The 27,945-nt window shown below is 35.9% G+C and overlaps 2 protein-coding genes across 2 annotated transcripts in view; one reads left to right on the forward strand and one right to left on the reverse strand.

The window, feature by feature from the left end:
• The window catches only part of LOC136029144 (small ribosomal subunit protein eS19-like), a 24,493-nt gene extending 18,053 nt beyond the window's left edge, over positions 1-6,440 (reverse strand). The window contains exons 1-2 of the mRNA XM_065707236.1: positions 6,304-6,440; positions 3,126-3,196 (exon numbers count right to left, since the gene is read on the reverse strand). Coding sequence (XP_065563308.1) covers positions 3,126-3,196; positions 6,304-6,315 — 83 coding nt within the window. The 5' untranslated portion in view covers positions 6,316-6,440. The remainder of the gene's footprint in view (positions 1-3,125; positions 3,197-6,303) is intronic.
• LOC136029142 (DNA replication complex GINS protein SLD5-like) lies at positions 6,404-27,909 on the forward strand. The gene is made up of 5 exons (XM_065707234.1): positions 6,404-6,558; positions 15,472-15,618; positions 20,777-20,928; positions 26,092-26,268; positions 27,734-27,909. The coding sequence occupies exons 1-5, from the start codon at positions 6,475-6,477 to the stop codon at positions 27,828-27,830; spliced, it is 657 nt and encodes a 218-aa protein (XP_065563306.1). The 5' UTR covers positions 6,404-6,474; the 3' UTR covers positions 27,831-27,909.
• The last annotated feature ends 36 nt before the right edge of the window (positions 27,910-27,945 follow it).

Raw genomic sequence — 27,945 nt, forward strand, 5'->3', positions numbered from 1 at the left:
ATGGCGCGTAACTATTATGGCGCGTAACGACTTACGCGCGCGGGGGGGCTTGGGGGGGGGCGCGAAGCGCCCCCACCAACTAGGTGTTGGGGTGGCGCGAAGCGCCACCCCAACAGCTAGTATATATATATATATATATATATATATATATATATATCTATCTATATTCACAGGTGGGACATAGGGACACAACTACAATGGCGCGTAACTATTATGGCGCGTAACGACTTACGCGCGCGGGGGGGCTTGGGGGGGGGGCGCGAAGCGCCCCCACCAACTAGGTGTTGGGGGGGCGCGAAGCGCCCCCACCAACTAGGTGTTGGGGGGGCGCGAAGCGCCCCCACCAACTAGGTGTTGGGGTGGCGCGAAGCGCCACCCCAACAGCTAGTATATATATATTTAACTACGTAAAACATGCAAATATACAACATTATTTGCTGTCCCATTGTCTGTCCATATAAATAGATTGTCAGGTTTACCAGCTCTTGAACATGCAACATAATAATTGTCCATGGGAAAACAATCCATATTCAGATCTATACCGCATTTTTCTAACGATTGCCCTTGAGCTTTGTTGATGGTAATTGCTAATCGAACATTCCCTGTGTCCCCGTCGTCATTTATATATCCCCCTGTGCCCCTGGCGTCCCCATTGTAGTTGTGTCCTGGTCGTCATTTATATTCCCTGTGTCCCAGTATCCCAGTCTGTAATCTCTCTTCGAGTGTCCTGGTTGTCATTTATATCCCTTCTGTCCCGGTTGTCATTTGTGTCCTGGTCTGTAATTTCTCTTTGAGTGTCCCGGTTGTCATTTATATTCCCTGTGTCCCGGTCTGTAGTGCCATCTTATAATGACGTCATATACAAAGCATTATATACTTATAATGACGTCAAATGCAAACCCACAAACATGCATATATACAACTTATTTTTATATATATAGATACAGTTTCTTCTTTAGTTTTTTCTTTTTTTTAGTTTCTTCTTTTTATTGATTTGTTTCTAACATTGACACTTGGAAAAATCTTTACATGCCAAGCATGCTAAAGCTCCAACAATTTATATTAAACCTCAAAATTTGGGGTATCTGTTTTAAGGTTTTCAAATTACTTTAATCTATTGTCAAAACATATTGAAATATTTGTGCAATTCCCAGTTTATTTTAGTTTTTTCTCTTTTTTTTAGTTTTTTAGCTTTTTTTAGTTTTTTAGCTTTTCTAGTTTTTTTTTCTTTTTAGTTTTTTATCTTTTTTATTTTTTTTTTTATTTTCTTTTAGTTTTTTCTTTTTAGTTTTTTACCATTTTTCTTTTTCCAGTTGTCTTTTTCTTCTTTATTTTTCAGACGTAAATACATATCGCCAAACCTTTGTTTTTCTTAACTAAAATCTGGTAGGCATTGATGACCTTATCCAAGTCAAAATCCCAAACCTTATCATCATTGCTATCATTTTCAGTTTTGATACATTTTGACTCTCGCTGTCCAGGTGGATTTTCATCTAACTGCGCGGTTTTGCGTTCTTTAGCTGCAAGCCTTTTGGCATTAACCCTTTGAGCAGATTCCTTGGCTGTTTCTTCTACCATTGTAGGATTTATACTAAAATTCCTCTTTGAATTAACTATTTGAGCAGCTTCCTCGGCTGTTTCTTCTATCATTTTAAGATCTATATTAACTTTAATCTATTGTCAAAATATTTCGAAATATTTATGCAATTCCCAGTTTTTAAATTTTAGTTTGTTTTCTTTTATATATATAGAAGATATAATCTGGCGTAACAGACATAACACACAAACAACTTATTTATATATATATAGATTTTCACTGATGTTTAATGGTTAGACTTTAGAAATGACTACATCTAGATTTATCATGCATTGAAAACCTTAGCAATCTAAGCTACTTTGGGTTTAGTCTAGTTCCTTTTTTTCAATGTTCTTATTTTTATTGATAATCAGTAATTTTCTTTTATTTTTATTTGCAGAAACTGAGGAAATTAAAGAAATTGAAACGAATGACTACGCACATAGAAGCAAGCAGTACCAAAGATGGTGAAGTTCCTCAATAAGTACAGCTATAATGAGGCTGGCCAATCATTAAATGGTTGACCAAGGAATGTCACTTAGTCAACCAGAACAGCAGAGTCACTTACTGCAGTCTAATGGAACTCTAATAACAGCCATTGGTATTCCAAGAGAACTGGGGACTTTTGAAAATAGAAAATATCTGTCTTTGATTTGCCAAGAATTATCAAGACCAATTTTATTCTAATTACAGACCCATATTGAAGCCAGTGAAACATCAATCAACTCAATTGGAGGCCAAATTGAAGACCAAAGTATTGACCCAAATACTCTATCAGTCCATCTGAATGCTTTAATCTGAATGACTTATAGACTGCTGAAGTCAGACTACAGTCAATATTAGTTTCAGAAAGGGAGACCAGTAATATAGGTATGTACTTGTAAAATGGAAAGTAAGTCTGTACCATGGAAGTTTAAATCCATAAAACTTGAGACAAATCCCATGCCTAGCCTCTGCAAGGAAAGCTATTAAACAAAGATAAGTTAATGGAGGAAGAAGTGAAAGAAATCATTGAAAATCTCTTAAATTTTCAATCAGAGAAGGAACATCATTTCATTTCTAAATTGAATAATGATAGAGTAGAAAAAAGGAACAGGTGGGATATGGTATGGAAGAAGTTCAAAGTATTGATGTATCAAAGCACATTCCTAACATGTTACTAGAGGTCTTGCATTAGGTGGCATAAAATTCATCTGTACACTAGGTGCAACAGCATTCCTTTGTGTACTTTTGGCATCTTAAAGTAATGCTGCAGCTTATTTTTTAAAAAAAGGCATATTCATTAAAAATACATATACAGTAGCTGCTATTCACCAAGAACCAAAAAAGCAGTTCAGATTCCACATAAAATTAGCTAAAAAGATTGCATATTCTTCTTACATGAATTTTTTATTTGTGAGGTGCTCTACAAGTAGATCTAAAAAAAGCAAGATTTCACAAACATATTTACTTTTTCATACAAGCTTGTTTGACCCAGTAACACCAACAACACTGAAAGGCTGCATACAAAATAGTAGAAGGAAGAGAGAATTAACAAAGTATTCCTTACTTTTTTAAAAATGCAGCTAATGCCTTAACAAACTCATGTTGGTTGACATCCTTGACAGATGTTGTCATTACCTGAAAGAAAAAACAACAACTTATAACAATATTCTGATGCTTTTTATTCACAAAACTTTACACAATGAAAACACAGATCATTTTTTATTCACCCATTACCCACACAAAGAAACATATCCAGTGGGCAAGGGGCTTGTAAGTTTTTACCTTGCCAGTGCAACAATACCTGAATTAATTATAAATTTCAAGTGCTAGGCATCTGATTAATTGAAATCATGATCAGAGTTTCAATGAACATTTGGTAAGCCATCTGGGATAGTAGATGCTTTTAATGCATATAATAGAAGTAGGAATAAAAGAAATTTTATAACAAAGTAGGAAAAAGAAAAAACAGAGGTATTTAAAAGAAATAAAAGTAACTGCATTTTGTCCTTTGCAACTTTTTTCTCTTAATGTAGAGTCAAATCCTTTGAAGGCACTTGGTTTTGTGTTATCTTTTTATTTACCACCTTATCTTGCTGGCAAATGCAATTTAAGGTAGACCAATCTGAAGATTGGATGGTTGTCCACCAGATCCTTCTTCCATTTGTATACAGTTATGTTAGAATTTTAATCAAGTTTGACCTCTGAGTCAAACTTGGCCCCTTTTCAAGAAGCTGGTGTCTATTAAATGAGCAGAGCCATTCCTAGGGGGGGGGGGGCAGACAGTTGCCCTGGAAGCTGCAACTGGAGAATTGCCTACTTTGATCCAATTTTTCAGTATTATTAGGCTTTCTTTACTTTTATAAAAGACTTACAGTACTCCTTAAAGAGTGCTGTAAGTAAGATGAAATTGTGAAATGTCATTTAGACTTGTGTTTTTTATTCAGTTACCCTTTCACTGTTACTGAGAAAGGGTCATCACATTTTAGTTTTGTGTTTTGTTTTAAGGGTTTTTTTTTATATATACATTTAATCAGTTTATTCTGCACTAAGGATGGTCAAGCAGAAGTCTTGACCAAAATATTTGCATAATTTTCAATTTTTTCACTGGCTGTTTTTGTCTTTGTTCTTCTTTTCTTTATAATTTTGTCATGATTTGCCAGTGTGGTCTCAGAAATTATTTGCATAATAAATCTTGCATCAGCCTCATATGAGGACCACCTCATGTACCTCAAACAACCCACTTTAGTTTACAGATGCTTGTGTAGCAATATGATGCTTACTTATAAGCTGCAGAAAGAAAAGTTGGCAATTTTTGGCAGTAATCTCAGTTCCAGTCAGCACAACAAAAGAGGACACTCCAAGAAGCTACCAAAGTCAAGCTCCCAATCAAGAACTCACCAATCATTCTTTTTGAGAAGTCATAAACCACTGGAACTGAAAGATTCAACTGTCAGTGCTCTCTCTATCCAGTAGTTCAAAAACCAACTTGACAAGGAGTAGGAGAAGAAGCAGTAGAAATTCAACTGGCAGTCATCAACCCAAGAGCACAGCAGGTCTGGAAGTCCTTATAGCTCTAAGATGGATTAAGGTCTTCAATAGGATTTGCTTGCAAATCTAGCTTATCTCCTTCAGACTAAGATTCTGATTCAAAAGATTGTACCTGTTCCAAACTGCCTCCCACCCCCTAAAAAGTCCTTGATACAGCCCTGAGGATTATATAGGCTATCAATTTCTACCTCTTGTCTTGTCACCCTCCCATTGTCTTTCACTTACAGCTAATTCTGCCTTTATCTGAAGATTCTTTCAAAGTCAGTAACAACTCATTTGGTAGCAATTTGTTGAAAAGCAGGAAAAATCTTAGAAAAGGGCACTGGAACTTTCAATTTCCAATTTACTGAGCCCACTCCAAAGCTTATTCATCCACCCCTTCCAAATGAAGTGCCTCTGGGAAAGAATAAATGAATATGTATTAATACATTATAAAGGAAAAACCCTTATGGGTCTTTAACTTTACTATAGGTAATGCAATATGATTGCCACTGACTTGAATAAGAGAGTAGAAATTTCAATTTCTCTTCTAATGAAAATCCTGGAATTATCCAAGGGTAAAATAGCAGGAAGTTTTCCACACAGGGATATTCTTTTGGAGACATTTTCTGGTGGAGGGAGGGGTAAACAGTGGCTCCCAGGGAACAGATGGCATAGTACAAGATTTCTCTGATATGTGAAATCTGTAATAAAAATCAGGATATTGATTCTGTGGTAATTGTTTAGTTTTGTCACAAGCTGTCTAAAGTGGAAACTATGCTGAAAAACAGTAGTTTCTATACTAGGCTATATCACTTAGAAATGCTAATTCTAGAAGCATATCAATTTCTGGTTGACTTCCCTCCTCCATAGGACAAACTAAAAATGTGTAAAGTGGGCAGGATTTTAAGCCAAGAGAAAAGTTTGGGTTGTACAACATGAATGAAATTATATTTTGAATATTAATTCTAGTTACCACTGGTAACTGCACAGTAGAAAGTCAAAAGATGATTAAAAAACTCTTGGATCCATTAATGTTCATGTCCAAGATGGTTCACTTTCAAGTTTAAACTAGCCAGCTGTTTGTGAACAAAAACAAATATCTGATGTTGCTTACAGGTAACATTACCTATGGAGCAAAGTGTATTAGTCCATGGGAAGCTGGGCAAGCTCTGTATTCTATAGACTATTTATAAAATAAATATAGAATACAGGCCTTACCCCACTACCCATATGGCTCATGGAATAATACACTATTCTCTATAGGTAATGTTAACTGTAAGCAAGCCCACTATATGTATTTTTAGTTTGCCCTGTGAAGGAGGAGGGTCAACCAGAAATGGATGCACTTCTAGAATTAGAATTTCAAAGTGCTGGAGTATGGAGACTATGCTGCTTTGCAGCATACTTTCCAGTTGAGACAGCTTGTGACAAAACTAAACAATTACCAATTCTGCCTTGGCCCCCCATATTTTGAAAATAATATATTTCTTTTTGATGAGGCAATTTTACTAATTGATGCAAATGGCTTCCCACATTCTTCTAGGAGGCAATTGAAATTTAAAAAATCCATAGAGACCTTGATGTGAATATAGATAGCCTATACTAAATGCAAATTTACAGAGCTATGTCTGGGACTATCAGGGGAGGAGTTTAGAAAAACTATACATGCCGATTTCAATTATCACCCCTGAAAATGTATAAAATATTATTACCGTAGTGGCCATCCTAAGTGAATTTCTATCGGCTTCGTCTACTTAATTTTTGATGCAAACAGATTGGGAATGATGTAGTTGTAAAATTAGCGCAGTGTTGAATCATATAATCCTTGAAAGTTTAGTGGCTATATATCCAAGGATTTGATTTTCTAGGCACATCATTTAAATATGAATTTAGATGAATCCTTGGTAGAGGCAGAAGAAGATGAAAATCTTTTGAGCTCTGCTGAAATCCTCCAACAGTTAAATGAAGTAAAATCAGTATTTCTTTTGCGGTAAAATTATAGGGTAATACCAGGAATAGGTTTTATGCTAGCCCTGCCTAAAAGAAAGTCTAGTAGGCATATAGGCGGATGAAATATGCTAGACTGTTCAGAGCCTTAATTAAAGTAGGCTATATTCTTTAAAGGCATAGCCCAAATTCTAACTGCTTAATGTATTTTACCTTATGTTACTGCATCTAATAGATCTAACGGGAAAGAAGCAATATTGGTAAAATCAAGAAAGACATTAATAGAATTAAATACAATTTATTGGCTAAAATAGTCCTACTGAAGCAAGCATAAGTGGTAAATATTTTGTGGTTCATATTATTGACTTACAAATAAGGTGAACGCACCTCTTGATGCCTTTTTAATGATCTTTACAATTATAATAATCACTTTTGCTGCAGATGAATTTTACCCCCAACCCTATATAGGCTATACCAATTCAGAATATAGCCTATATACTATTTGCACAATAGGGAGGATGGGGATAAAGTTTATTTCTGATGCAAATCAAGGTTGAGCTTAAGCTTTACCAGGCAGTTCAACCATAGGGCCTAACTGTTGACTAAGATCCCATAAACTAAGAACTGGGATAAATATATGACTGTTCATATTATTGACTTACCAATAAAGTGAACCTACCATTCAATGCATTTTTTATGCTCTTTACAAATATAATAATCACTTCTTTTGCAAATTCAAATTTGCTGCCTCCAGACATGGTCTTACAAGTGCCTTATGTAACTTCATAAAAACTATTGGGTGTTGGCTAGAGATGATTCTTTTTATGATACCAAGGGATTTATTTTCAGAAGATGAAACAGACTTAGTATGGCTGCTAAACTTTAATTGGTGATCAACCAAAACCCCAAGATTTCTTTCATTAGAAACAGCAGAAAGGAAGTTGTCTTGAAGGAAATACTTATTATGCTTGTTGTGTTTGCCAAAATGGATGACATGGCATTTATCAACATTAAAAGCAAGGAGCCACATGTTAGCCCATCTTCATAGACTCTCAAGATCTGTTTGAATTGATTGCTGGTCAGAGGGAGTAGCCACTTTTCCAGCTAGTTTTAAGAAATCAGCATAAAGGGCAATAAGATTTGAAAGAAGGGAGGGTGGATTGTTGACATAGAAGCTGATAAGTGTTGGTCCAAGAATAGTGCCTTGGGGCATGCCACTTAATACAGTTGTGGGAGAAGAGAAATGAGGAGCTCCTTGTGAATGAAGAACTCTGACAATTGGTGATCTTTCAGAAAGGAAGCCCATAATCCCCTGTACAACATTTTCATTAACACCTGCAGCCTTCAGTTTGATTATGAGGTATTCATGACCAACTTTGTCAAATGCTTTGGACAGATCATGAAGAATCATGTTGACAGGAAGACCCTTATCAAGCAGTGTAGTCACTAATTCATATGTTTGGATAAGGTTAGTGTCCACAGATCTACCAGATCTGAATCCATGTTGTGATATGGAGAGGATGCTATTGACCTCAAGATGTTCAATTATTTCTTTTCAAGAGCAAGGAGAGTTTTTTGAAATATAACCAAGACTCACTGATGTCACCAATGATAAGCATTGACCAGTTTGCAGATGAAAGTTGTACCCTTTGAGGTATTTCCCTCCCTTTCTAACTACAAAATTATCAGAGAACCCCATAGTAAAAGTATAAGTGTTTTTTTAAGTTTTTTAATTTCTCCATTGTTTACAGATAGTATTTGCTATTGGGAAGCATACAGACTTTTTTTTTTGCAGGGGTAGGGGGATTGTTTAGGGGAGTTTTCAGCAGGGAGAAAATTTTGGGAAGGATTTCCTTTCAGTGGGGATCAATTTGTCTGGCATGATTTTTCCAATAAACAATGTAGGTAATGTCCACAAGGGTGCTGCAAGGCAACATCCCCTTCCTATTGCACAAAAACGATTTTAGTATTTAGTTTAATCTTTTATTTAACTAAAATGATTTGCTTCATAATGCAATGTTCTATTATTAAGGGAGGGTGGTATATCTTTGTGTTGGGGTAGGGATAAGATACCAAATGGAGTGCATTTCAATGGCCTAGTTTTCTAAGTCTCATTGAGCCTTCAGATGGAAACTGAATGGGTTTATGGGACTTGTCTAATTCTTCATAGTTCTCATGGGTACATTCAGTCTTAGTCTTTATCATTGGTGTTGAGGCAAGAGTGGGGAGTAGTAGTATTTTAGTAGTGACCAAGTTGATTCAGGTTATGTTTGAATTAAAATAATGCCAGAAACATTTTGTACAATAAAAAGAGAGGTGTTACCTTGCAGCATCCTTGTGGACATTAACCACATTTTGCCATGGAAAAATCTTCCAGAAGATTTGATCCCTGCTGAAAATTTACTCTGTAAAATTCTCTCTGTATGTGAAATTATACATCCAAAGAGGAAAAAAGACAAATAAAATGAATTCTGTAGAATTCAGGGTAAATCTCTTGAAAAATATTCTCCCCTCTGAAAATCCCCCTCTGCAAAAAATGTCCATATTTCTCCCAATAACAGTTCCTATCTGTAAGCAACAGACAAATTATAAACCTTAAAGAGGCACTTAAGCTTCTACAATGGGGTTCTCTGACTGCTTTGTAGTTATGGAAGGAGGGAGATGCCTCAAAGGTCACTTTTTAATGACAAATTGAGCTTTCAGGTGAATACAGAATTAGTTCTAAGGGAGAAATAAGGGAATGTTGGAGGTAGAAATTTATAAATGATCCCAAGGGCTTAAATGAGCTATTTATTTTTCTCTGAAAAACTTGTTTTGTGGAAAAAGTTTTTGGTTTGCTATTTGTATGTTGGAGAAACTGTTTTAACTATTTTTAATTCTAACACAAACAGTATATTTAATTTTGTAGTTTCCCAAATTGACCTGAAAAATTAAACTTAATGTTAGTCCCAAGAAATCCTACCTGTGCTATTTGACAACTTGGACACAGTTACACTCTTTTTGTTTATTAAAATTGTAGGTGCAGAAGTAGTAATAGTAGTATCCCTAAAAGTTTCAACTTAGTACTCCCATATGTTCTCAATATATTGTTAAGGTGTCTTATTGGCAACCATAAACACAATATCTTTTGATTTGTTTTAAAGCATAATGGGCCAATTGCATAATTGTGGGGGCTGATGTCCCTAATATCTCTAAAGACATAGTTGCTGGACTGTTCCATTATGCTGAGCAAAATGGTTGTCTCAAAATTTTGACTGGATGCATTTGGAAAATGAATGGCTTCTTGGCTTCTTTGGTCAAATCATGAGTCACTTGAATCTTTTGTCATTGTGTCTGCTCAAAGTTGTCCAAACATGTTTGGGAAATATATAAGAAAAAACCAAGCTTCACAGTCTCCATCCTCAACTTCATTCACTGACCCGGAAACACAACAAATATTGGCAATGATAATGACAAAGCTGAACATTTTAATAAACTTTTTTCATCTTTTTACATGACCCCACTGTGAAACTTTTACTGATCCCACTATTTCAACTAATTTCACAATAGATTGCGATGATTCTAATTTTAATAATCAACAAGTTTTTGAGGTCTTGAAGCATCTTGACACAACCAAATCACCAGAAATTCGTGGATTTTCAAACCATATGATCTGCAAACTTGCAATAGTACTCACTGAACCATTGACAAAGCTGTATAATCTGTGTCTTGCATCTAGTATTTGCCCTTTGGCATGGAAAAGAGCAATAATCAAACCCCTGTATAAAAGTAGCACAAAAACACAATTTAAAAACCATAGGCCAATATCAAACACATCCATTTTTTTCCAGAATTATGGAAAAACTAATTACCAAGAGAATACAAAATTATTTTGAATCAAATCTTCTTTGGCATCCATCTCGATGTGGTTTCCATAAAAAATGTTTGTGTAATACACAGCTTTTGGAAGTAGTTCCTGACTTCCATAGAATGGCAGATGAAGGTCTTATGTTCGATTGCATTTATATGGATTCTTCTAAGGCATTTGATAAAAATTCCATTCCGCTTTTACTTCAAAAGTGTGAAGTATATCACCTTGGTGCCCAAACATTGAATGGGATTGGTCTTTATCTGACAGGCAGGATGCAGCAGGCGATTGTAGGTGATGCTTTGTCCTCTGCTGAGTTGGTTTTAAGTGGCATTTCACAGGTAGTTGTCTTGGTCTAGTACTTTTCTGCCTTTTCATCAACGACTTGCCTCTTGTTATCCGCCATTCCAGAGTTAAAATGTTTGCAGTGACATAAAGCTTTACTGCTCCTTGACAAGTTTGATGAAGCTTCATTGCTTCAAGAGGACTTGGAGACAGTGCACAATTGGTGTACTGTCAACTCCATGTTCATCAACAAAAATCAGTGTAGTGCCATCTATTGCTTTCACAAAGCAGCTCAAAGTTACCATTATCATCTTACTGGCCAATTCAATTTTACCTGTTGAAAATGTCTGTGACTCTGGTGTTCATTTTGATTTGATTTGTAGATTTGACAGGCATGTCTCTGAAGTAACTCGTAAGGCAAACTATCACCTACTATGTCTCAAACGCACTTTTTGTAAGTTTAGTCTTTGTTCAGTCTTTGCTGTTTGCAAATCAATAGTTTGACCTATACTCGAATATTGTTTGTCAGTACATCCATTGAATAAAAAAAACACAGCAAGGGTCGAAAAAAATACAGCGAAGAGCAACTAAGCTTGTTCCATATTTGTAACATTTGCTTTACGAAAATAGACTGTGCCAGCTAGGATTATCAAGTCTTCAATTCCAAAGGGATAGGGCAGACATTATTAACACATTCCATATATCAAAGGCATTGATTCTATAAGTGCTTCTCAGTTCTTCACATTCAATGACAACAATAGGACCCATTATCAACCACATAAATTATACTTTTCACTTTCAAAAAAGAAAATAGGCCAACATTCACTTTACAGCTAGGTCTGGAAGCCATGGAATGCCCTTCCACCTGAAACATTTCTGACAGATAATATAAATACATTCAAAACCAAACCAGCAGAAACACATTTTCACAGTAAATCATTTTTGAATTCTTTATGGTATTGTTTGTCAGTGTCTGTTGTAGTTATTGATACATTTGTTGCGGCAAGATTATAGCTTACTGTATTTTTGGATTAAAATAAAGGTAGTTTGGCCTCTGCAGATTTCCATACTAGGTCTTATCACAATCCGTTTTGAGAATTTTTTTTTTTTTATTAGTTGTTTTGTGACCTGTATGTTTTCATAGTATGTTATTTTTCATAGATTTGTATGTGTGTATTATGTTGTCAGCATTGTCATAACTTTTTTTTTATTATTATGTTTAGAGTGACAAGCTTGATGAAGCTTACCATATTTTGGTATTAATAAATAAATGAAAATATTTCATTTTTGATCATCTCCCTTATTTTTTCCTGAATTCGCCAAATTAATATACTCAATTATTCCTGTGTTGCACACTTTGACAATCTGTATATACATGATGAGCTTTGATATAATTTAACATTCTCTGAAAGTATCACCTGTATACCCTTTGTCTGCTTGGAAAGCAAAGTTCAAACATGCATACATTTCTCAATAGCATATACTAGGTGTAAACAATGAACAAATTGCCTAACTTACAGTCCTTGTTCTGAGGACTGTGAGGAGGTTGACATCCCCAAAGACATAATTACTGGACCTTTCAACAAGGCTGAACAAAAAAGCTCTTAAAATTTCGATGGGATATGTTTTGGGGAATGATAGGCTTGGGGAAGATGGATGATTGCCCCTCCCCATTCACTTTTGACTCTTAAAAAGTGTACTAAAACTTCTAACTTCCAATCAAATGGGCTCCATCCAATCCAAAGTTTGTACAACTAACCATTCATAAACCTAATATGCCCCAGGCATAAACAACAATCCTTGCCAATGGGCTCTATTTGGGCCAATAGTTGCCTTCCATCATGCTTAGCTCTTAAAAAGAAACTAGAACTATATATTTCCAATCAAATGAGCCTCTTCTAAAGTTCCCACAACCACCCCTTGCATAAAAAACTTATATGCTCCTGAGGCATAACCTATGACCCTTATTCCCAGACTCTGAGGGATTCTGTCCACCCCAAATGCCTTATTATATGATCTTTGGACTATTTTTGAACAAATGGCTATCCCAAAATTTTTATCTGATGCATTTGTGGAAAATAAAACATAGGGGGAGGGGAGGGGAAAGCATGTGCCCAGATTGCTCTGAATCTTAAAAAAAGAACTTGAACATCTGATTTCCAATCCAATGAGCCCCCTCTGAAGTTTATACAACCACTCTTTCCATAAAAATCTTATATGCCTTCAGGCCATAACTTACAACCCTTGCACTGAGGACTGTGGGAGAGGAGGGGTTGTTATCCTCAAAGACATAATTTCCAGACCTTTAAACTACACTGAACAAAATGGCTTTCCCAAAATTTTTATTAAATGTGTTTTGGGAATTGATGGGTAGGGGGGGGGGCTTATTGCCCTCCAATTACTTTTGACTCTCAATAAAAGCCCTTTCAAAATCCAATCGAATGAGCCTTTTTTGAAGTGTCTACAACAACACATGGCCATCTCAAAATTTCTATCAGATGCATTTCATGAAAATATGAGGTGTGGGGGGGGTATCTGCCCTCCAATCACTTTGAATCTTAAAAAGGGTACTAGAACTTCTGATTACCAATCCAATGAGTCCCTCCAAAGTTTATATGACCACCCTTTCTATAAAAACTTTATATGCCCCAGGGCATAACTTATGACTCTTCCCTGGGGGCTTTGAGGGGGGAGGTTCAACCTCAAAGACATAATTTCCGGATCTTTTAATTATGCTGAACTAAATGGCTATCTCAAAATTTTGATTGGATGTGTTTGGGGAAATGGTGGGCATGGTAGGGGGTTATTTGCCCTCTAGTCACTATCGACTATTAAAAGGACCACTGGTCCCTTCAATTTTCAATTGAATTAGCCTTTTAGAGGTTTCTACAACAACAAATGGCCATCCAAATTTTCTATCAGATACATTTTGGGAAAATGCAAGGTGTGTGTGGGGGGGGGTATCCACCCTTTGATCACTTTGAATTTTAAAGACGACACTATAACTTCTGATTACCAATCCAATGAGCCCTCTCTGAAGTTTATACGATCACCCTTTCTATATAAACATTAAATGCCCCCAGTGTATAACTTACGAGTCTTGTCCTGAGGGCTGTGGGGGGGGCTCATCCTCAAAGACATGATTTTGTTACCTTTCAAGTATGTTGAACAAAATGGCTATCTCGAAATTTTGATTAGATGTATTTTGGGGAAATGGTTGGCATGGGAGGGGGATTTCAGTCACTTTTCACTAATCACTTTCAGCACCCACCCTTTCAATTTCCAATCGAATGAGCCCTTTTCGAAGTTTCTCTGACAACTCATTTGATAAGAAGTACCCTGGTCCAAAAAAAAATATATATAATAATAATACATTGTGCTCACATTGCTCTTTACTTAGGCAGCGCTATTGTGCTGCCCATGATGAGTAGCTTTCTTGGCATATTCCTGTAGTGGATAGCTGCCTGTACAGATAACATACTGCTTAGAGTAGATTAAGTCCTGTATTTCTGTTTCTGAGTTTGGTTTTCAGTTTGCTGGGCTTGAACAATTTTTGTTCTGCATTTGCTCTGTCAGCAAATGCAGACAACTTTTTAAATTCGGTCTCTTTGTTGTTTCAGTGAGGTAACAGACAATAACTAGTAGACAATGTAAAGGAATCAATTCTGAATCAAGAATTGTGCTCAATATCAGCCTACTGACCAATATCAAGGTAAACCAAAGCTTTACCTTGTTCTACATATTTATTCTAAAGTTCTAGGCTTGAAAAAAGCTTGAATCAAGATTTGCTTTGTTATTATCTTTTTTTACAAACTTGTTTCAGGAATATTTTCAAAGTTGTAGGCTTGATTTGGCTTGTTTTGCAAGCTTGATTACAGGATATGAGGGTCATTAGCTTATTTTGCAAGCTTATTTCTAGCCTTGATTTGAGATTGCAACAAGGCAAAATTTGGGCAACTGGCAAACTTGATAAAGGACATTTTCTTTTTGGGCAACCTAACCAAACTGGCCATAAGCATATATTTCCAAAATTGCTTGTAGGAGGATCTTTTCAAACATTTCTGAGATAACTAAATAAACTGTGATTGGACAATTGGAGTCACAAGATTGAGGGTCCTTGTTCTTTTTTGGGACACGGGCCATAATACCTACCAATAATACAACAGGTACTTTTGCCATGAAATATAATCCTGGAAAACTAGCATGATATCTTCAACTAATTTCATCGTATTATACACTAGATCTTGAGGAAAATGTTAAAAGAAACAAGGTTTCAGCTAATATATAGTTGAGAAAAGTGGAAAAGGAGATTTTTGGCATATATTTTTGGTATTATCAACTAATCATAAGTCTTGACCCTCTAAATGGATTCAAAAGAGTGTACCGTACAAATCTTGACACTATCATTGCTTTTTTTTCATAACAGATTTCTTGAAACTTTGGGCAAGTACTTGAACTAAAGACAACATCAGACAATTTGCTTTTAAACAGTCAGTAAAACAGAGTTTAGTCTAAAAACACATTTTTCAGAAAACTAGATTGTTTTTCATATTGAAAGATTTGGTTATCAAATCCGTCCATCCAATGCCAAATTTGAGGAGGAGGGACAGGCAGAGTTATACATGGGATTTTCCGGGTAAGGTTTAAACCTATCAAAAAAGAATTTTTAGGTTGATAATTTTTAATAAGCTTCATTCCCCTGGATCCTAAATTGTTTAATCCTAGTTTTGCTGGTGCTCCCAGTCCCCCAATCTGAGATAAAGGAGTATTTATTTTATGTCTAGATAAATGCATTTTTTAGGCATGGTTGAATGAAACATTATGTCCAGAGCTTTTGGAGCCTAGAAGTGAACTTGTTGACTGTGTCCTTGCCCATGTAAGCAATGCCACTGAGAATCTTCCAAAAATACCTAAGACTGATTTTGGGCTACCACTGTACAAGCTGGAAGTAAGTCGTTTATATTTATCAATTGACAGAAGGATAATTGGAAAATTTCTCCTAAGGTGAAGTCTAAGGCTCCCTTCTGGTTAAAATACCATGTAATTAAAGCTATTATTTTTTCTTCCCTGTCTCCATGAAATGCTGCTACTAACAGCAATTTGTCACCAAATTAGTTGACTTTTTCTATCCCTGTGATTTTTATTCAAAAATGTTATTATTTAGTCAAGACAGTGTCAACAATTTTTCACCCCTTTCAGACATTATCAGTCAAATCCTAATTAGCTCAAAATGTTTTTCCTTTTATTTTTGAAGTTGATCAAACAATTTATGGTAAAGATTTTCAATAGAAACCGAGCATAACAAGGAAATTTTTATAAAAATAATTACATATAAAGAATCAGCTTCTATGGTGATTTCAAATATATAAAATTAGCTCAATTTATTTAATGTTATCTATAAAAACAGGTATCCCCCTGATGAGGATAGGATGGGTATAAAAAGTTGGAGTTTTTCTGGTGCTTTAAGATGGGTTGGGTTCTTTGCTTTGCCATATGCTCCTTCCTTCATCCATATGCCCAAAAGGGAAATGCTGTTTGCATGGCCTCATAATATGTTCAGGTTGGACCTTATGCGAGTTTGCCTAACCAAAAACATGACTGCAAACAGCACTGCAGGGCGACCTTGAGAAGTGCGGCCCATGGGAGAATTAGAACCTAGTAAATGATACAGTGTTTGTACAGTTTTTTTGGTTGCTTTTTTTTTCTGGACGCTTCAAAAGACAGAGGGGGATTTGTTAGAAGCTTTCCAAAAAAATTGCCTACAGATTGTTTTGCTACCGATTTTACTGACCTTTTCAAATTGTGAGCTATTTTTAAAATGTAGTTCTAATGTTGAGATAGCTAAAACGCGTTCTTTAGATGAAGGATGACATATTGCTAAAGATTATCCTTATTGGCCAATCATATTGGACAAAAATAAAAGCAGATTGTCCCTTAATGTGGTGGGAGTATGTTGCAGGAAAAATTTTAGAGAAATAGGAACTTCTGGGAGTGTGTGTAAAGATTAGAATTAGAATAATGCTTTACTAACAAGCAAACTTTCAAAACATGAAAAACTGCCGAACTTGTTGCTTTCTGTCAGCTAGTCTATATTCCATATAAAAAAAACACAATTGTATCCAGGAAATAATTATATAACAAGGAATAAGTACAGCATAAGTACAAACATGACTACAATACAAAAACACATAGCGATGAACCCAACTGGCCTGCTTAATAAAACTGAATAAAAATGAGTACAGACGTAAAATCTAAGCAACATAAGTAAAAGTAAAAAGTAAGTAACATTATGAATACAAATGAGTATATAAGTACAACATAAGTACAAACTTAACTATATTAAAAAAAACATATAGCGATGAATCCAACTGTCCTGTCGAATAAAAATGGAACACATAAACAATACACATAACACATTAACATGATACATTACAATTTTCATATATTTGTGATTTCAACGAATGCTGGTACAAACCTCAGTTTTGGCATTAATAGGATTTAGAACCAAGATTTTTGTGTGCTTTTGATCGGGTTAAATGGGACTTTGGAGGGCAACAAGGGTTGGGAGTATACATGAAAGCGTGGGTTACGCCGCAGATTATTTCCGAAATTAGTACAAAGAGTAAGACACCGGGCTGCGAAGGTAGGGAGGCAGAATTCCTAAGAGGAGAATGTAAGGTACTTTGCCCTGTTCATAAATAATTCTCAGAGCTCTCTTCTGTATAATTTCTAGCCTATCGGACTGATCCACCATAAGGCCAAAGTGCCACACTGGGCAAGCATATACAAGCAGTGGACGGATTTTCAGGGGGATTTTTAGGTTGGGGGGGAGGTTGAGAAGAGGGAGATATGTTGGTGGAACTTCCCTTGGAGGAACTTGTCGTGGGGAAAGAAAATTTTCATGAAGGGAGTGCAGGATTTTCTAGCATTAAAAAAAAAAAAAACAATGAAAAAATAAATATGAAAAACAATTTTCAACTGAAAGTAAGGAGATGCAATAAAACTTAAAATGGACAGAAATTATTACGCATATGATGGACTCACCTCCTCCTAATACCCCGCTCTTTACGCTAAAATATTTTTAGTAATTTCAACTATTTATTCTACGGCTTTTGAGGTTCAGGGGTCATTCTTAAGGAATTGGGACAAAATTTAAGCTTTATTGTAAAAAGCGAGGTACTGACGAGGGGGCGAATCGCCTCATATACGTAATAAAAACACGAGAATACAAAAGTTCGGTACGTAAGCTAATTTGTAAGTTACGTATATCTTTTACTAATAAAAACATTCGTAAAAAATTAAAAGTTCTAGTTGCCTTTTTAAGTAACCAAGAAATCGGACGGCAACTAGGCCTCCTCCCCCGCTCTTTTTCTCAAAATTATTCGATCAAAACTCTGAGAAAGCCATTTAGCCAACAAAAAAGAATATGCAAATTTCGTTTTAATTATTCATCTGCGGAGAGCCAAAATCAAAACATCCATTGATTCAATAATGTTCAGAAATTAAATAAAAAAAACATTTTTTTTTAACTGAAAGTAAGGAGCGACATTAAAACTTAAAACGAACAGAAATTACTTCGTATATGAAAGGGGCTGCTTCTTCATCAACGCCCCGCTCTTTACGCTAAAGTTTTTTACTGTTTTAAAAAGTAGAGTTGAAAGAGTCAAACTTTAGCGTAAAGAGCGGGGCGTTGATGAGGAAGCAGCCCTTTTGTATTTTTAATTTACGAAGGAGTGATCTTGTGAAGGATCTTGTGCTTTAAAGCTCTAATTTTAAATTCTGACCAGATCCTGTGACATTGGGGGGAGTTGGAGGGGGAAACCGGAATTCTTGGAAAACGTGAAAATTGGGATATTTTTATCTTACGAATAGGTGATCGGATCTTAATGAAACTTGATATATATAGAAGGATCTTATGTCTCAGATGCTCCATTTTCCACTCGAATTGGATCCGGGGACATAGGGGGTTGGAGGAGGGAAACAGAAATCTTGGAAAACGCTTAGAGCGAAGAGATCGGGATGAAACTTGATGGGAAGAATAAGCACAAGTTCTAGATACGTGATTGACATAATTGGAACGGATCCGTTCTCTTTGGAGGAGCTGGGGGGTGTTAATTTGGAAAAATTAGAAAAATTGAGGTATTTTTAACTTAAGAACGGGTGACCGGATCTTAATGAAATTTGATATTTAGAAGGAATTCATGTCTCAGAGCTCTTATTTCAAATTCCGACCAGATCTGTTGACATTGGGGGAATTGGAAGGGGAAATCGGAAATCATGGAAAACGCTTATAGTGGAGGATTCGGGATGAAGCTTGATGGATAGAATAAGCAAATGCCCTTGATACGTGAACTGGATTCACTCTCTTTGGAGGAGTTGGGGGAGGGGTTCAGTGTTGGCGAGTTTGGTGCTTCTGAACGTGCTATGAAGATGAAAATTGGTAGGCGTGTCAGGGAGCTGCACAAATTGACATGATAAAGTCGTTTTCCCAGATTCGATCATCTGGGGGGGGGGCTAAATGGAGAGGAAAAATTAGATAAAATGAGGTATTTATAACTTACGAGTGGGTGATCGGATCTTAATGAATTTTTATATTTAGAAGGACATCGTGACTCAGAGCTCTTATTTTAAATCCTGACCGGCATTAAGTCTCTGATTTTCCTTTTAAATCAATCTATTGATTCTTAGAATTTTGTTAGAGCTCATACCATATGAGCCCTTGGCTCTTAGCTATTCTTGCCTCCTCACTTGCCTTCACATAACTGCAGATCTCCTCCCCCCACTTATTTTTATAAGCTCATATGTGTGATTAATAAGGGCTCATTTAGGGAGTGATCTTAAGTTATCAGATGACTTCCAATTTTAAAACACAGCAAATATAATTTCACACATGACATGCGATTTCCATCAAAGCTTGTATCTAAGGATATTAAAAGTCAATGATTTTTCCTTATCCCCCCATCGCACTTCCCGGCTGAAGGGCTATGATACGGAGATCAGCACCGCCGGTAGGGACTGTAAAGTCCATTAGCCCTTCAGCCAGGAAGTACGAAAGGTGCGTATACTCTTCGTGCAATGGGGGCAGCCACCGTATGCTTTCGGATCCGTTCCTGTTTACCTTCTTCAGGTTTCTCAAAGTTTAGATCTGGGTCGAATCTAGCTGAATTTACTGAGTCATGCCACTTACCCTTGTTCCAATTCAAATAGCCAGCAATGCCAGGACTCAAACCCCTGTCTTCACGGACAAAGGATTTGAAGTCTAGCGATCTAACTACTCGGCAAGAGATGCATGTAATTTATATTCCGTAATAATGAAATTGTGAATGTTTTGCAGGCTATAAGTCGTTGCGTTTTCCCTTCTCGTGATCAACTATCAAGGCAACCCTACAAAGGAATCTTTACTCATTAAAATCGGATATTTCGTTGATTTTCGGAATCTATCCCCCTAACTTTAAAGCCTAAGGGGAAATTTAAAAAAATATCCCTGTAATACAGGTGATGGACCCTTTTTACTTTTATTTCCGTTTTTACGACCTCAATAACCCCATAGAAGACACCCCTTTCTATGCACTATCACTTCATGGGCAAATTTGACCCATTTCGCCTCGGGTTAGTAACGGCCATTTTGATAATGCTTTTGTTTATTTTCTCTATCAAATGGTATAGAAATCATTTTTGTTGCGATTTGTTCAAGATCTAGTCGTATTTTGACTCTACTGTATTTTTTTTTCTAAAAGTATTTGCCATGTTTTTCTATATGGTATTGTATTGTTGAAAAAGTATTAAATTATAAATTGTATAATTACATCCTTGTCTTTATTAGTAATTGATATTTTTAGTTCATTGCGTTTTATTGTTGATGCTTCGTCCTCTTGTTTTGTGCAATAAACACTTTGTAGCATTCCGTAGGTTGACAGGCATATTTGAAGTACTTCGTTGAATCTCTCACAGGCTCGCAGTAGAAGACATCTTGGAAAAATACCATATATCTTGTGTTGATTTCAAGAAGCTTTCCTCCAGGATGACATGTATGGTTTTAGTGCCCCCCCCCTCCCGGTTCAAACTTTTAGGTACTTCCTTGCATGTGTATATTATGTTTTGTTTAGGTTGAGCGTCTAAAGTATGTGGTCACATCTTATTTACGGTGTCGAATTCAAAAGATACAAAGGCATTCTTTCTTCATAAACTCGCTGATAGAGAAGAGAAGATCAACTGATTCACCTCTAGTGACACCCGAAGAGGCCAAGTTCCTACAAGAGTGAGTCGTAATTTGCTTTTTATAATTATTTTCTAGTACGAAGGAGCATGGTATTAAAAATTAAAGAGTTAATAAAGTTTTAAAGCAGACACATATTCAGAAATTTTGTGTGCCTTGCTGCATCTGAAACCTCGTGATTATACAATTTTTTCTGTAATTTTGTAATCTTTATGCTAATCTTGCTAGGTTATCGTTAGTCTATGTTGGTCTTGACAAACTCGTCCCCCTTTAACCCACCTAGAAATTGTTCACGAGTGTGTACCTGATTCAATGGGGTTCTGTTCTTACCTATATTAGACGATAGCGAAAGAACAGTCTATATAATCTACAGTCTATATGATCAATAGTCTATATAATCTACAGTCTATATGATCAATAGTCTACATTTGATCGTAATAGCAAAAAAGGAATTTTGAGCTATACGCACCAATAAGACAACTGCAAGATTCGTGAATCGTTTTCTTTGCCTTAGGTTTGTCCAATGAGAAAGATGTATCTCTCCCTCTCTCTTTCTCCCTCTTTTCTTTCTTTTTCCCTCTCTCTCTTTCTTCCTATCCCCTCCTCTCTCCCTCTCGCTGTGTATTTTCCCCTCTTATTATATAGCTTGTATGATCTTTTTTTCTAAATTTCTTTTCCCAGTCAACAGTAAAATATTAAATTCAGATTTTATTAATGTAAAACCTAATTTTTGTTCTTTATATAATGATTTTCTCTGATAATTTTGTTGTGGAGGAAGATGTTTGATTGAAGGATCCAAAAATCAAACTCATTTTATAATTGCCAATTAAAATCAGAAATATACAATGTGATCCTTAGCGTAACAATTTAGTTGTGACAGAGGAAATTTGTTTTGTTATAATTAATTGTAACCTACGTTTGTTGAAAAACATACTGCCCAATCGTCAGTTTGGTAATTCAGTTGCGAGTGAAAAGGACCATTGTTTTATGACAATTATTTATAATCTGTAGAATTAAAGTTTGTTCGGGAATTAGCAAAAGATGCTTTACGTATCCTAAATTCTATATATGTGTTGAGGTTTTTTGTATGAAAAGGGTTGTTTTTAACTGAGAACGGTAGTTTCTGGAAATCGAAGCAATATATTGCAAAACCGTGAAATTTAGCACAAAGAGCGATGGGTTGAGAGAGCAGCAGTCGACCTCATATGAAGTATAGTTTCGTATATGACAAAAAACAAAACAAAAAACAATTTTCTTGTGGTAGTAAAGAGCGACGTTTAAAACAAAGGTAGGATGTACTATATACGGAAGGGGAGATGTGGCTGCACAGATTAACCCCGTTCTTTTCGTTAAAATTTACTATTTCATTTTAATCTTTAATTAATTATAATTGAAAGTATAACACAGGAGCTATATGAAAAACTGTTTGCTTAAATAGTTTGAAAACAACACGGTTCATCTAGTTGTGTTGAAACAGTAAAAATTTTACTGTCTCAGTAAAAGTTACATTGGTTTACATTGGTCGGCAAGGCTACAGGGCAGGCTTGTATATATCGATTCTCATTGTCACTTGTCTTCTAACCGCAGCCTCTTCTTGATGCCATGGCGTCACAATAGGTTCGATACAACCACCCTGAAAAAATACAGGATCTTCCTTAGTTTGTGGCCATATTTCTATTGTGTATGGACTTAAATTTTGGCAAGCAAATTCCTAAATTCGACTGCGATAAGGGGCATCTTTTTAGTCTTTGTTTGCTACTCTTTCCTCGGGAAAATGAAGGGCTCCACAGGGAGTACATATGACGTTGAAGGGTCCCAATGACTTGTCACTTCCATTTTTGAAACGTTTTGATTCTTATTTTCGCTTCTATTTCATGCTGTCGCCTATCTTCTAACCACATATTTGTTTATTCTCGCTGGGGCATATTTTTTAACCGCATATTTCTTTGTTTTTCACTTTCATGTTTAATTCGTTCTGCTCCTTGTTGTTGCATGTCTTGTAACCGCATATTTCTTTGTGCTTCACTTTTACTTTTGACTCGTTTTAATTCTTGCTCCCGCTTATCTTCTTGTTGTTTATTTCTTTGTTCTTCACTTTTGTTTTTGACTCGTTGTAATTGTCGTTGGCGGGAGTATTATAACTGTGTATTTCTTTGTTCTTCATTTTCCTTTATCATTAACTTAAACATTTTTCCAGTGCCCTTTACCTTAGCTACTCGCACACCCTTCCTGTGTACCTTCCCCAGATTCCTCCAGGTACCCATTTAGAGCTGGGTCGACTCTGGCTAAGCTTACAGAGTCACGCCACTGACCCCTGTCCCAAACTGAACAATTGGGTACACTGGGATTTGAACCTTCGTCCTCTCAGACAAAGGATCCGTCTGTGTCTGACTTCAGTCTCTTGTTATCAGAAGGATAAAGTGTATAATAGCACGGGTAATTATAATTTTGAAATGGTGAAATAGTAGCTGAAATAAAACTATATTAGATCTGTGAGCTGGTAAAGGCGAAAAGGGCTACAAGCAGGATTGGCATATGACAGACAAGAAAAATAATAAAATGAAATAGCCGAGAAAACAAGGGTAATGTCAGCCAGTGGACAGGAAAGAAGCGAAAATATCAGAAGTAAATTTTTCGTCAGGGACTTCCGCCCAGACCTCTTCAGTGCTCAAAAAAGAAGGAAAACTAACATTTTGAAGTAACTCTTAACAGAGCATAAGAAAGACTGAATAAAAGAAACCAAGCCAGAATAAATGAAAGAGTATTCATCGATTAGATAAGGCAAGAACTCTCTGCTTAGAGATTGACTTAGCTTGTTTACTCATTTAATTTTCATTAAGTGTGGTCAGATGATCTTAATTTAAACCGAAGAAAAAATGTTATCTGAATCCTTTAATTTCAAGTTATTGTAAATTGGATTTATAGGAATATCTTCACTGTCTCTATTTAAAGCATGGTCTCCCTATTTATGGATTTTGTAATTTCAAATGCCTTCCTAAAAGAATGTAGGAAGCCATTTGCGTTAGATGTTAAAGTTGCCTCATCACAAGAACTAAATGATCAGGATATTCAGTGATCAGGATTTTTGAATTAAAATCAAGTTGCCATCAATCCATGGCTAATCGGAGAAAAAGCCAAGACAGATAGTCTGAGTGGAGAGGCATAGCTGGCATAAGCTTATTCAGGAATGTATAAAAATGATGTAATTTTTACCTGCTGATAGATGGTCTATCATCCATCCATCCAACTTGGGCCAAAGCAGAATCAATACCCTCATCTTATTTTAATTTTCACTTCCCACAGAAATCTTATGTTCATGCCGTCGTTCCCCCCGAGCTTATGGTTACTCTCCCCTTTATAAAATACCCCCTTGGAGAATCCTCCCTCCTCCTGCATGGAAATCTCCCTATGTACGCCCTGGATAATTTCAGATCTTCATTAAAAAGTGAATTGAAATTTCTACTCTCCTGTTTGAGTCTGAGGCAGTCGTATAGCACTGCCTATAGTGAATACCCATAAGGGTTCACAATACTGATATTTGTTCATTTATTTTTTTCTCAGAGGCTTTTTATGTGGAAGGGGTAGTCGAATGAATTTTGGAGGGGGCCTAGTCAATTGGAAATCGAAAGTTCCAGTGTCCTTTCCTAAGATTTAGCCTACTTTTCGACCAATTGCTTCCAAATGTGTTGTTACTGACTACAGGGTCTTCAAGAAATACTTATTCTAACTTAACGGCCCTTGTGTTTCAGCAGTTGTTTTGAAACGATCTTCGGATAAATACAGAATTAGTTCTAAGGGAGAGACGAGGGAAGGTATAAATTGATATATAATCTTCAGGGCCGTAACGAGAACTTTTGTCGTAGTGGCGGGGGACTTTGGAACAGGGACAGTCATCTGGAGCAGAATCTGAGTCTGAAGGACAGGAGTTAGATTTGCCAGCAGATCCTGTTGAACCCGGTCTTAACGACTGAAAGTGACTGACTGCTCTGTTATTATGAGCCTGTGCTTAGTTAATCAAAGTCATAACTTTGAAAGAGTTATAAGCTATTTTTTTCCTTATATTATGTGCTTTTATAAATAAATGAGAAATGTGGCGGAATGTTGCTATTTAAGCATACAAGGCTGTAGGGGTAAAATTTCTTAGGCTTAAATATAGAAAAAAAATTGCTAATATGATTTTACTCCCAAATAATGGTGTTTCTTTACAAAATGGATATTTGAAATCAGGCACTGTCCGAGTGCTGAGGTACTTACCTTGGCACAAGATCACTAAAGGCTTAAACTAGACTATTGATTAAATTGATGAAACTTTAGATGAAGTGGCCTTACCTTTTTTAAGCCCAGGAAAATAAGAATCACCTAAATATTTCATTAAAATCTGAAAATAATTCCTAAAAAGAAATGCTCAACCGGTTTTGTAGCTACAAAGCAGCTCTAAAACACGAATCCTATGTTTAGTAAGGAGTATCATATTTTAACAAATTTACCTTATTTTACCAAATTTACCTTATTTTACCAATTTTACTTACCGAGTTTTTATTTACGGTAATTTTACAACACTACCTCTAGGAAACCACACATTTCTTTGTTCTCGCTGTGGCATATCTTTTAACCGCAAATTTCTTTGTTCTTCACTTTCATTTTTAATTCGTTATGCTCATCGTTGTCGCTGTCTTGTAACCCCATATTTTTTTGTTTTTCACTCGTTTTAATTCTCGCTGTCGCTTATCTTCCAACCGGACATTCCTTTGCTCGTTACTTTCAATTTTGACTCGTTACAATCATTGTCGCAAGTATTCTAACGGTATACTTCTTTGTTCTTCATTTTCGTTTATCATTACTTCGGACATTCTTCAATAGCCTTTACCTTGGCTGCTCGGATTGGTTTTGTCCCATTTGATGGTATTGGATATTCATTCGTCCTCTAGACATTTCTGAACTGCTTAAAGCGCCTTTTGTAAATGCACACAATTTACACTTGGTATTTTATATTTAGCTATGTTCCTTTTGTAATGTTCCGAGCGTCATAGATACTAAAAACGATTTGATCACTCTTAGGGGGAGGGGGTGGAATGAAGTAATTTATTATACTGAAATGTTCTCATAAATATGCCATCACTCACGGAATTTCCCCCCCCCCCCAAAAAAAAAACTGTTTTTTGAAAATAAATACATAAATAAATATAACGAACTCATCTTTTTTAGCTATATATCTACGACAAAAGAACACTTTGATGTTTTGGCATTACGGAGATTTCCTCCTAATATCTCCACACTGAAGCCTTCTGAAGTGAATGTTTCCTTCCAAATGGGTCAAAGTGTCTTTATACGTGTCTTAAAAGATTCCCCAAATGTTTTAGTTGAAGATCCTGGTTCTAGTATGTAAGTAATGTCGTGCTTGTTCATTATTATAAGTTATCAAACTAAGTTAAGGGTCAACTTGAAAGATGAAAGCTAAGAAAATACTTGCATTAATGCCATTAACTGAAAACTTCCTTAGATTTTTGCCATTATACCCATTGTTTTATTTTGGAGGGTGTTCAACTTATTTCATGGGAAAAACTCAACTTTTTTGTGGGTGGGACTAAGGGATGTTTATGTATTGGTTGCTTTTGAAAAGCAAGTAATTTGAGTCAAATAGGGTTCAGCTAAGCGAAGTTAATTTGCAAATACGCTATTTTATCGAAAAAGGATTTTAGAGTTTGAAAATAGTTCTTGTAACTTATTTTTTCTTTGGGGTAATTTTCCTGGCGCAGCTTTTGGACAAACTTCTGAGTTTTTCGGTACAATCACGAAAAAGTGATTAGTTTTTAATTTTCTTTTACCGACGCATTAAGCTAGAAAATATCCAGGAAAATCGTCTGTGATGTCAGTAAATTCTAGATGTCTTCTCCTAAGATTGTAATTTTAACACCCCTGATTCCTGCTGCTACTCTTTTAGTTTTCAAGGCTATTGCTCCAACTTTATTAGTTTTTAAAAGTATGGCTCCGACTCCTAAAAGACCAGGTGCCAAATCCTTAAACCCAACTTTTTATAATAGTCTGATCTTCTTTGAATTTGTGCTTTCATAGGTTGTAAAAAATGAAATGTGTGCTGTCTAATTCAAAATGTCAATATTTTTCTACAGGCGAATAGGTGTTGATTTTATAAGACAAAACATAGATGACGTGACAACGCCAGCAACTAAATTTTAGAGTTCGTAAAGGCAAAGGAATCGGACTTTGTCTTCATCAAATCAGACTGAACGTAATAGTACTTGGTGGCAAAAAAAAACTTCAAGAAAATGGATATGGACAAAAACAAAACAAAGGTATATACACTTTCTCTAGGAAAAACCTCAGCGAGATTTGCGACACTAATAGTAATTGACTAGTTTGTCTCTTTATTTGTTAATCAAATTGAAAAGAGAATCAAGAAAACAGCCTGACCTTGTCCATAGAAGAAATGATGCCTTATTATTTTCTTATCCTTTTTATTTCAGTTCATTGTAGTATTGACAATGTCATAAGTTATCTCTATATAATAATTTACTTTTGCTACTTTGTGAAATGTCATCTGAACACATGTTTTGTCCGTCAGCTATACACCTCATGGACGTACACAGGAGGCCGGGAGAAGGGTTGAAACAAGTTAGATCCACAACTAAATCCATATCGTTTTTTTTTGGTATTTGGAAGACATTTTTTTAATATAAAAAATCTCTTTGGAAGGGGCTTGTGTGTCCTCCCCCAGTCCCACCCACGGTTTGTCCTTACAGTAGAAATTCATTTATAGTTTTATTATATAAGTATTTGCAGGAATGACAAAAAGACAGTAAAGTCACAGATTAAGTATTAATTTTTTCAGGGACATAGACGTTGAACTGAGGGAAGGATCTAGGCACCTACTTCCGTACAAGCATATCGCCGATCTGGTCAAATCTCGTAATGTAGCTCTGCTTTAAAAGAGAAGCAACTGAAGAAAAACCATCAATAGGCTTTAAGAAAATAGTGAAATTACTATGTTGAGTATAAACATTTTCTAATGGTTTAAATGGTTTTGTTTTGACCGTCGTATGA

The sequence above is a fragment of the Artemia franciscana genome, chromosome 7 (assembly GCF_032884065.1).
Source record: "Artemia franciscana chromosome 7, ASM3288406v1, whole genome shotgun sequence".
Lineage (NCBI taxonomy): Eukaryota > Metazoa > Arthropoda > Branchiopoda > Anostraca > Artemiidae > Artemia > Artemia franciscana.

Coding starts and splice junctions, on each gene's coding strand:
- LOC136029142 (XM_065707234.1), top strand. CDS start 6,475: ATGAATTTAGATGAATCCTTGGTAGAGGCAGAAGAAGATGAAAATCTT. Junction 20,929..26,091: donor GAGGCCAAGTTCCTACAAGA/GTGAGTCGTAAT, acceptor CATCTTTTTTAG/CTATATATCTACGACAAAAG. Junction 26,269..27,733: donor GAAGATCCTGGTTCTAGTAT/GTAAGTAATGTC, acceptor TAATTTTTTCAG/GGACATAGACGTTGAACTGA.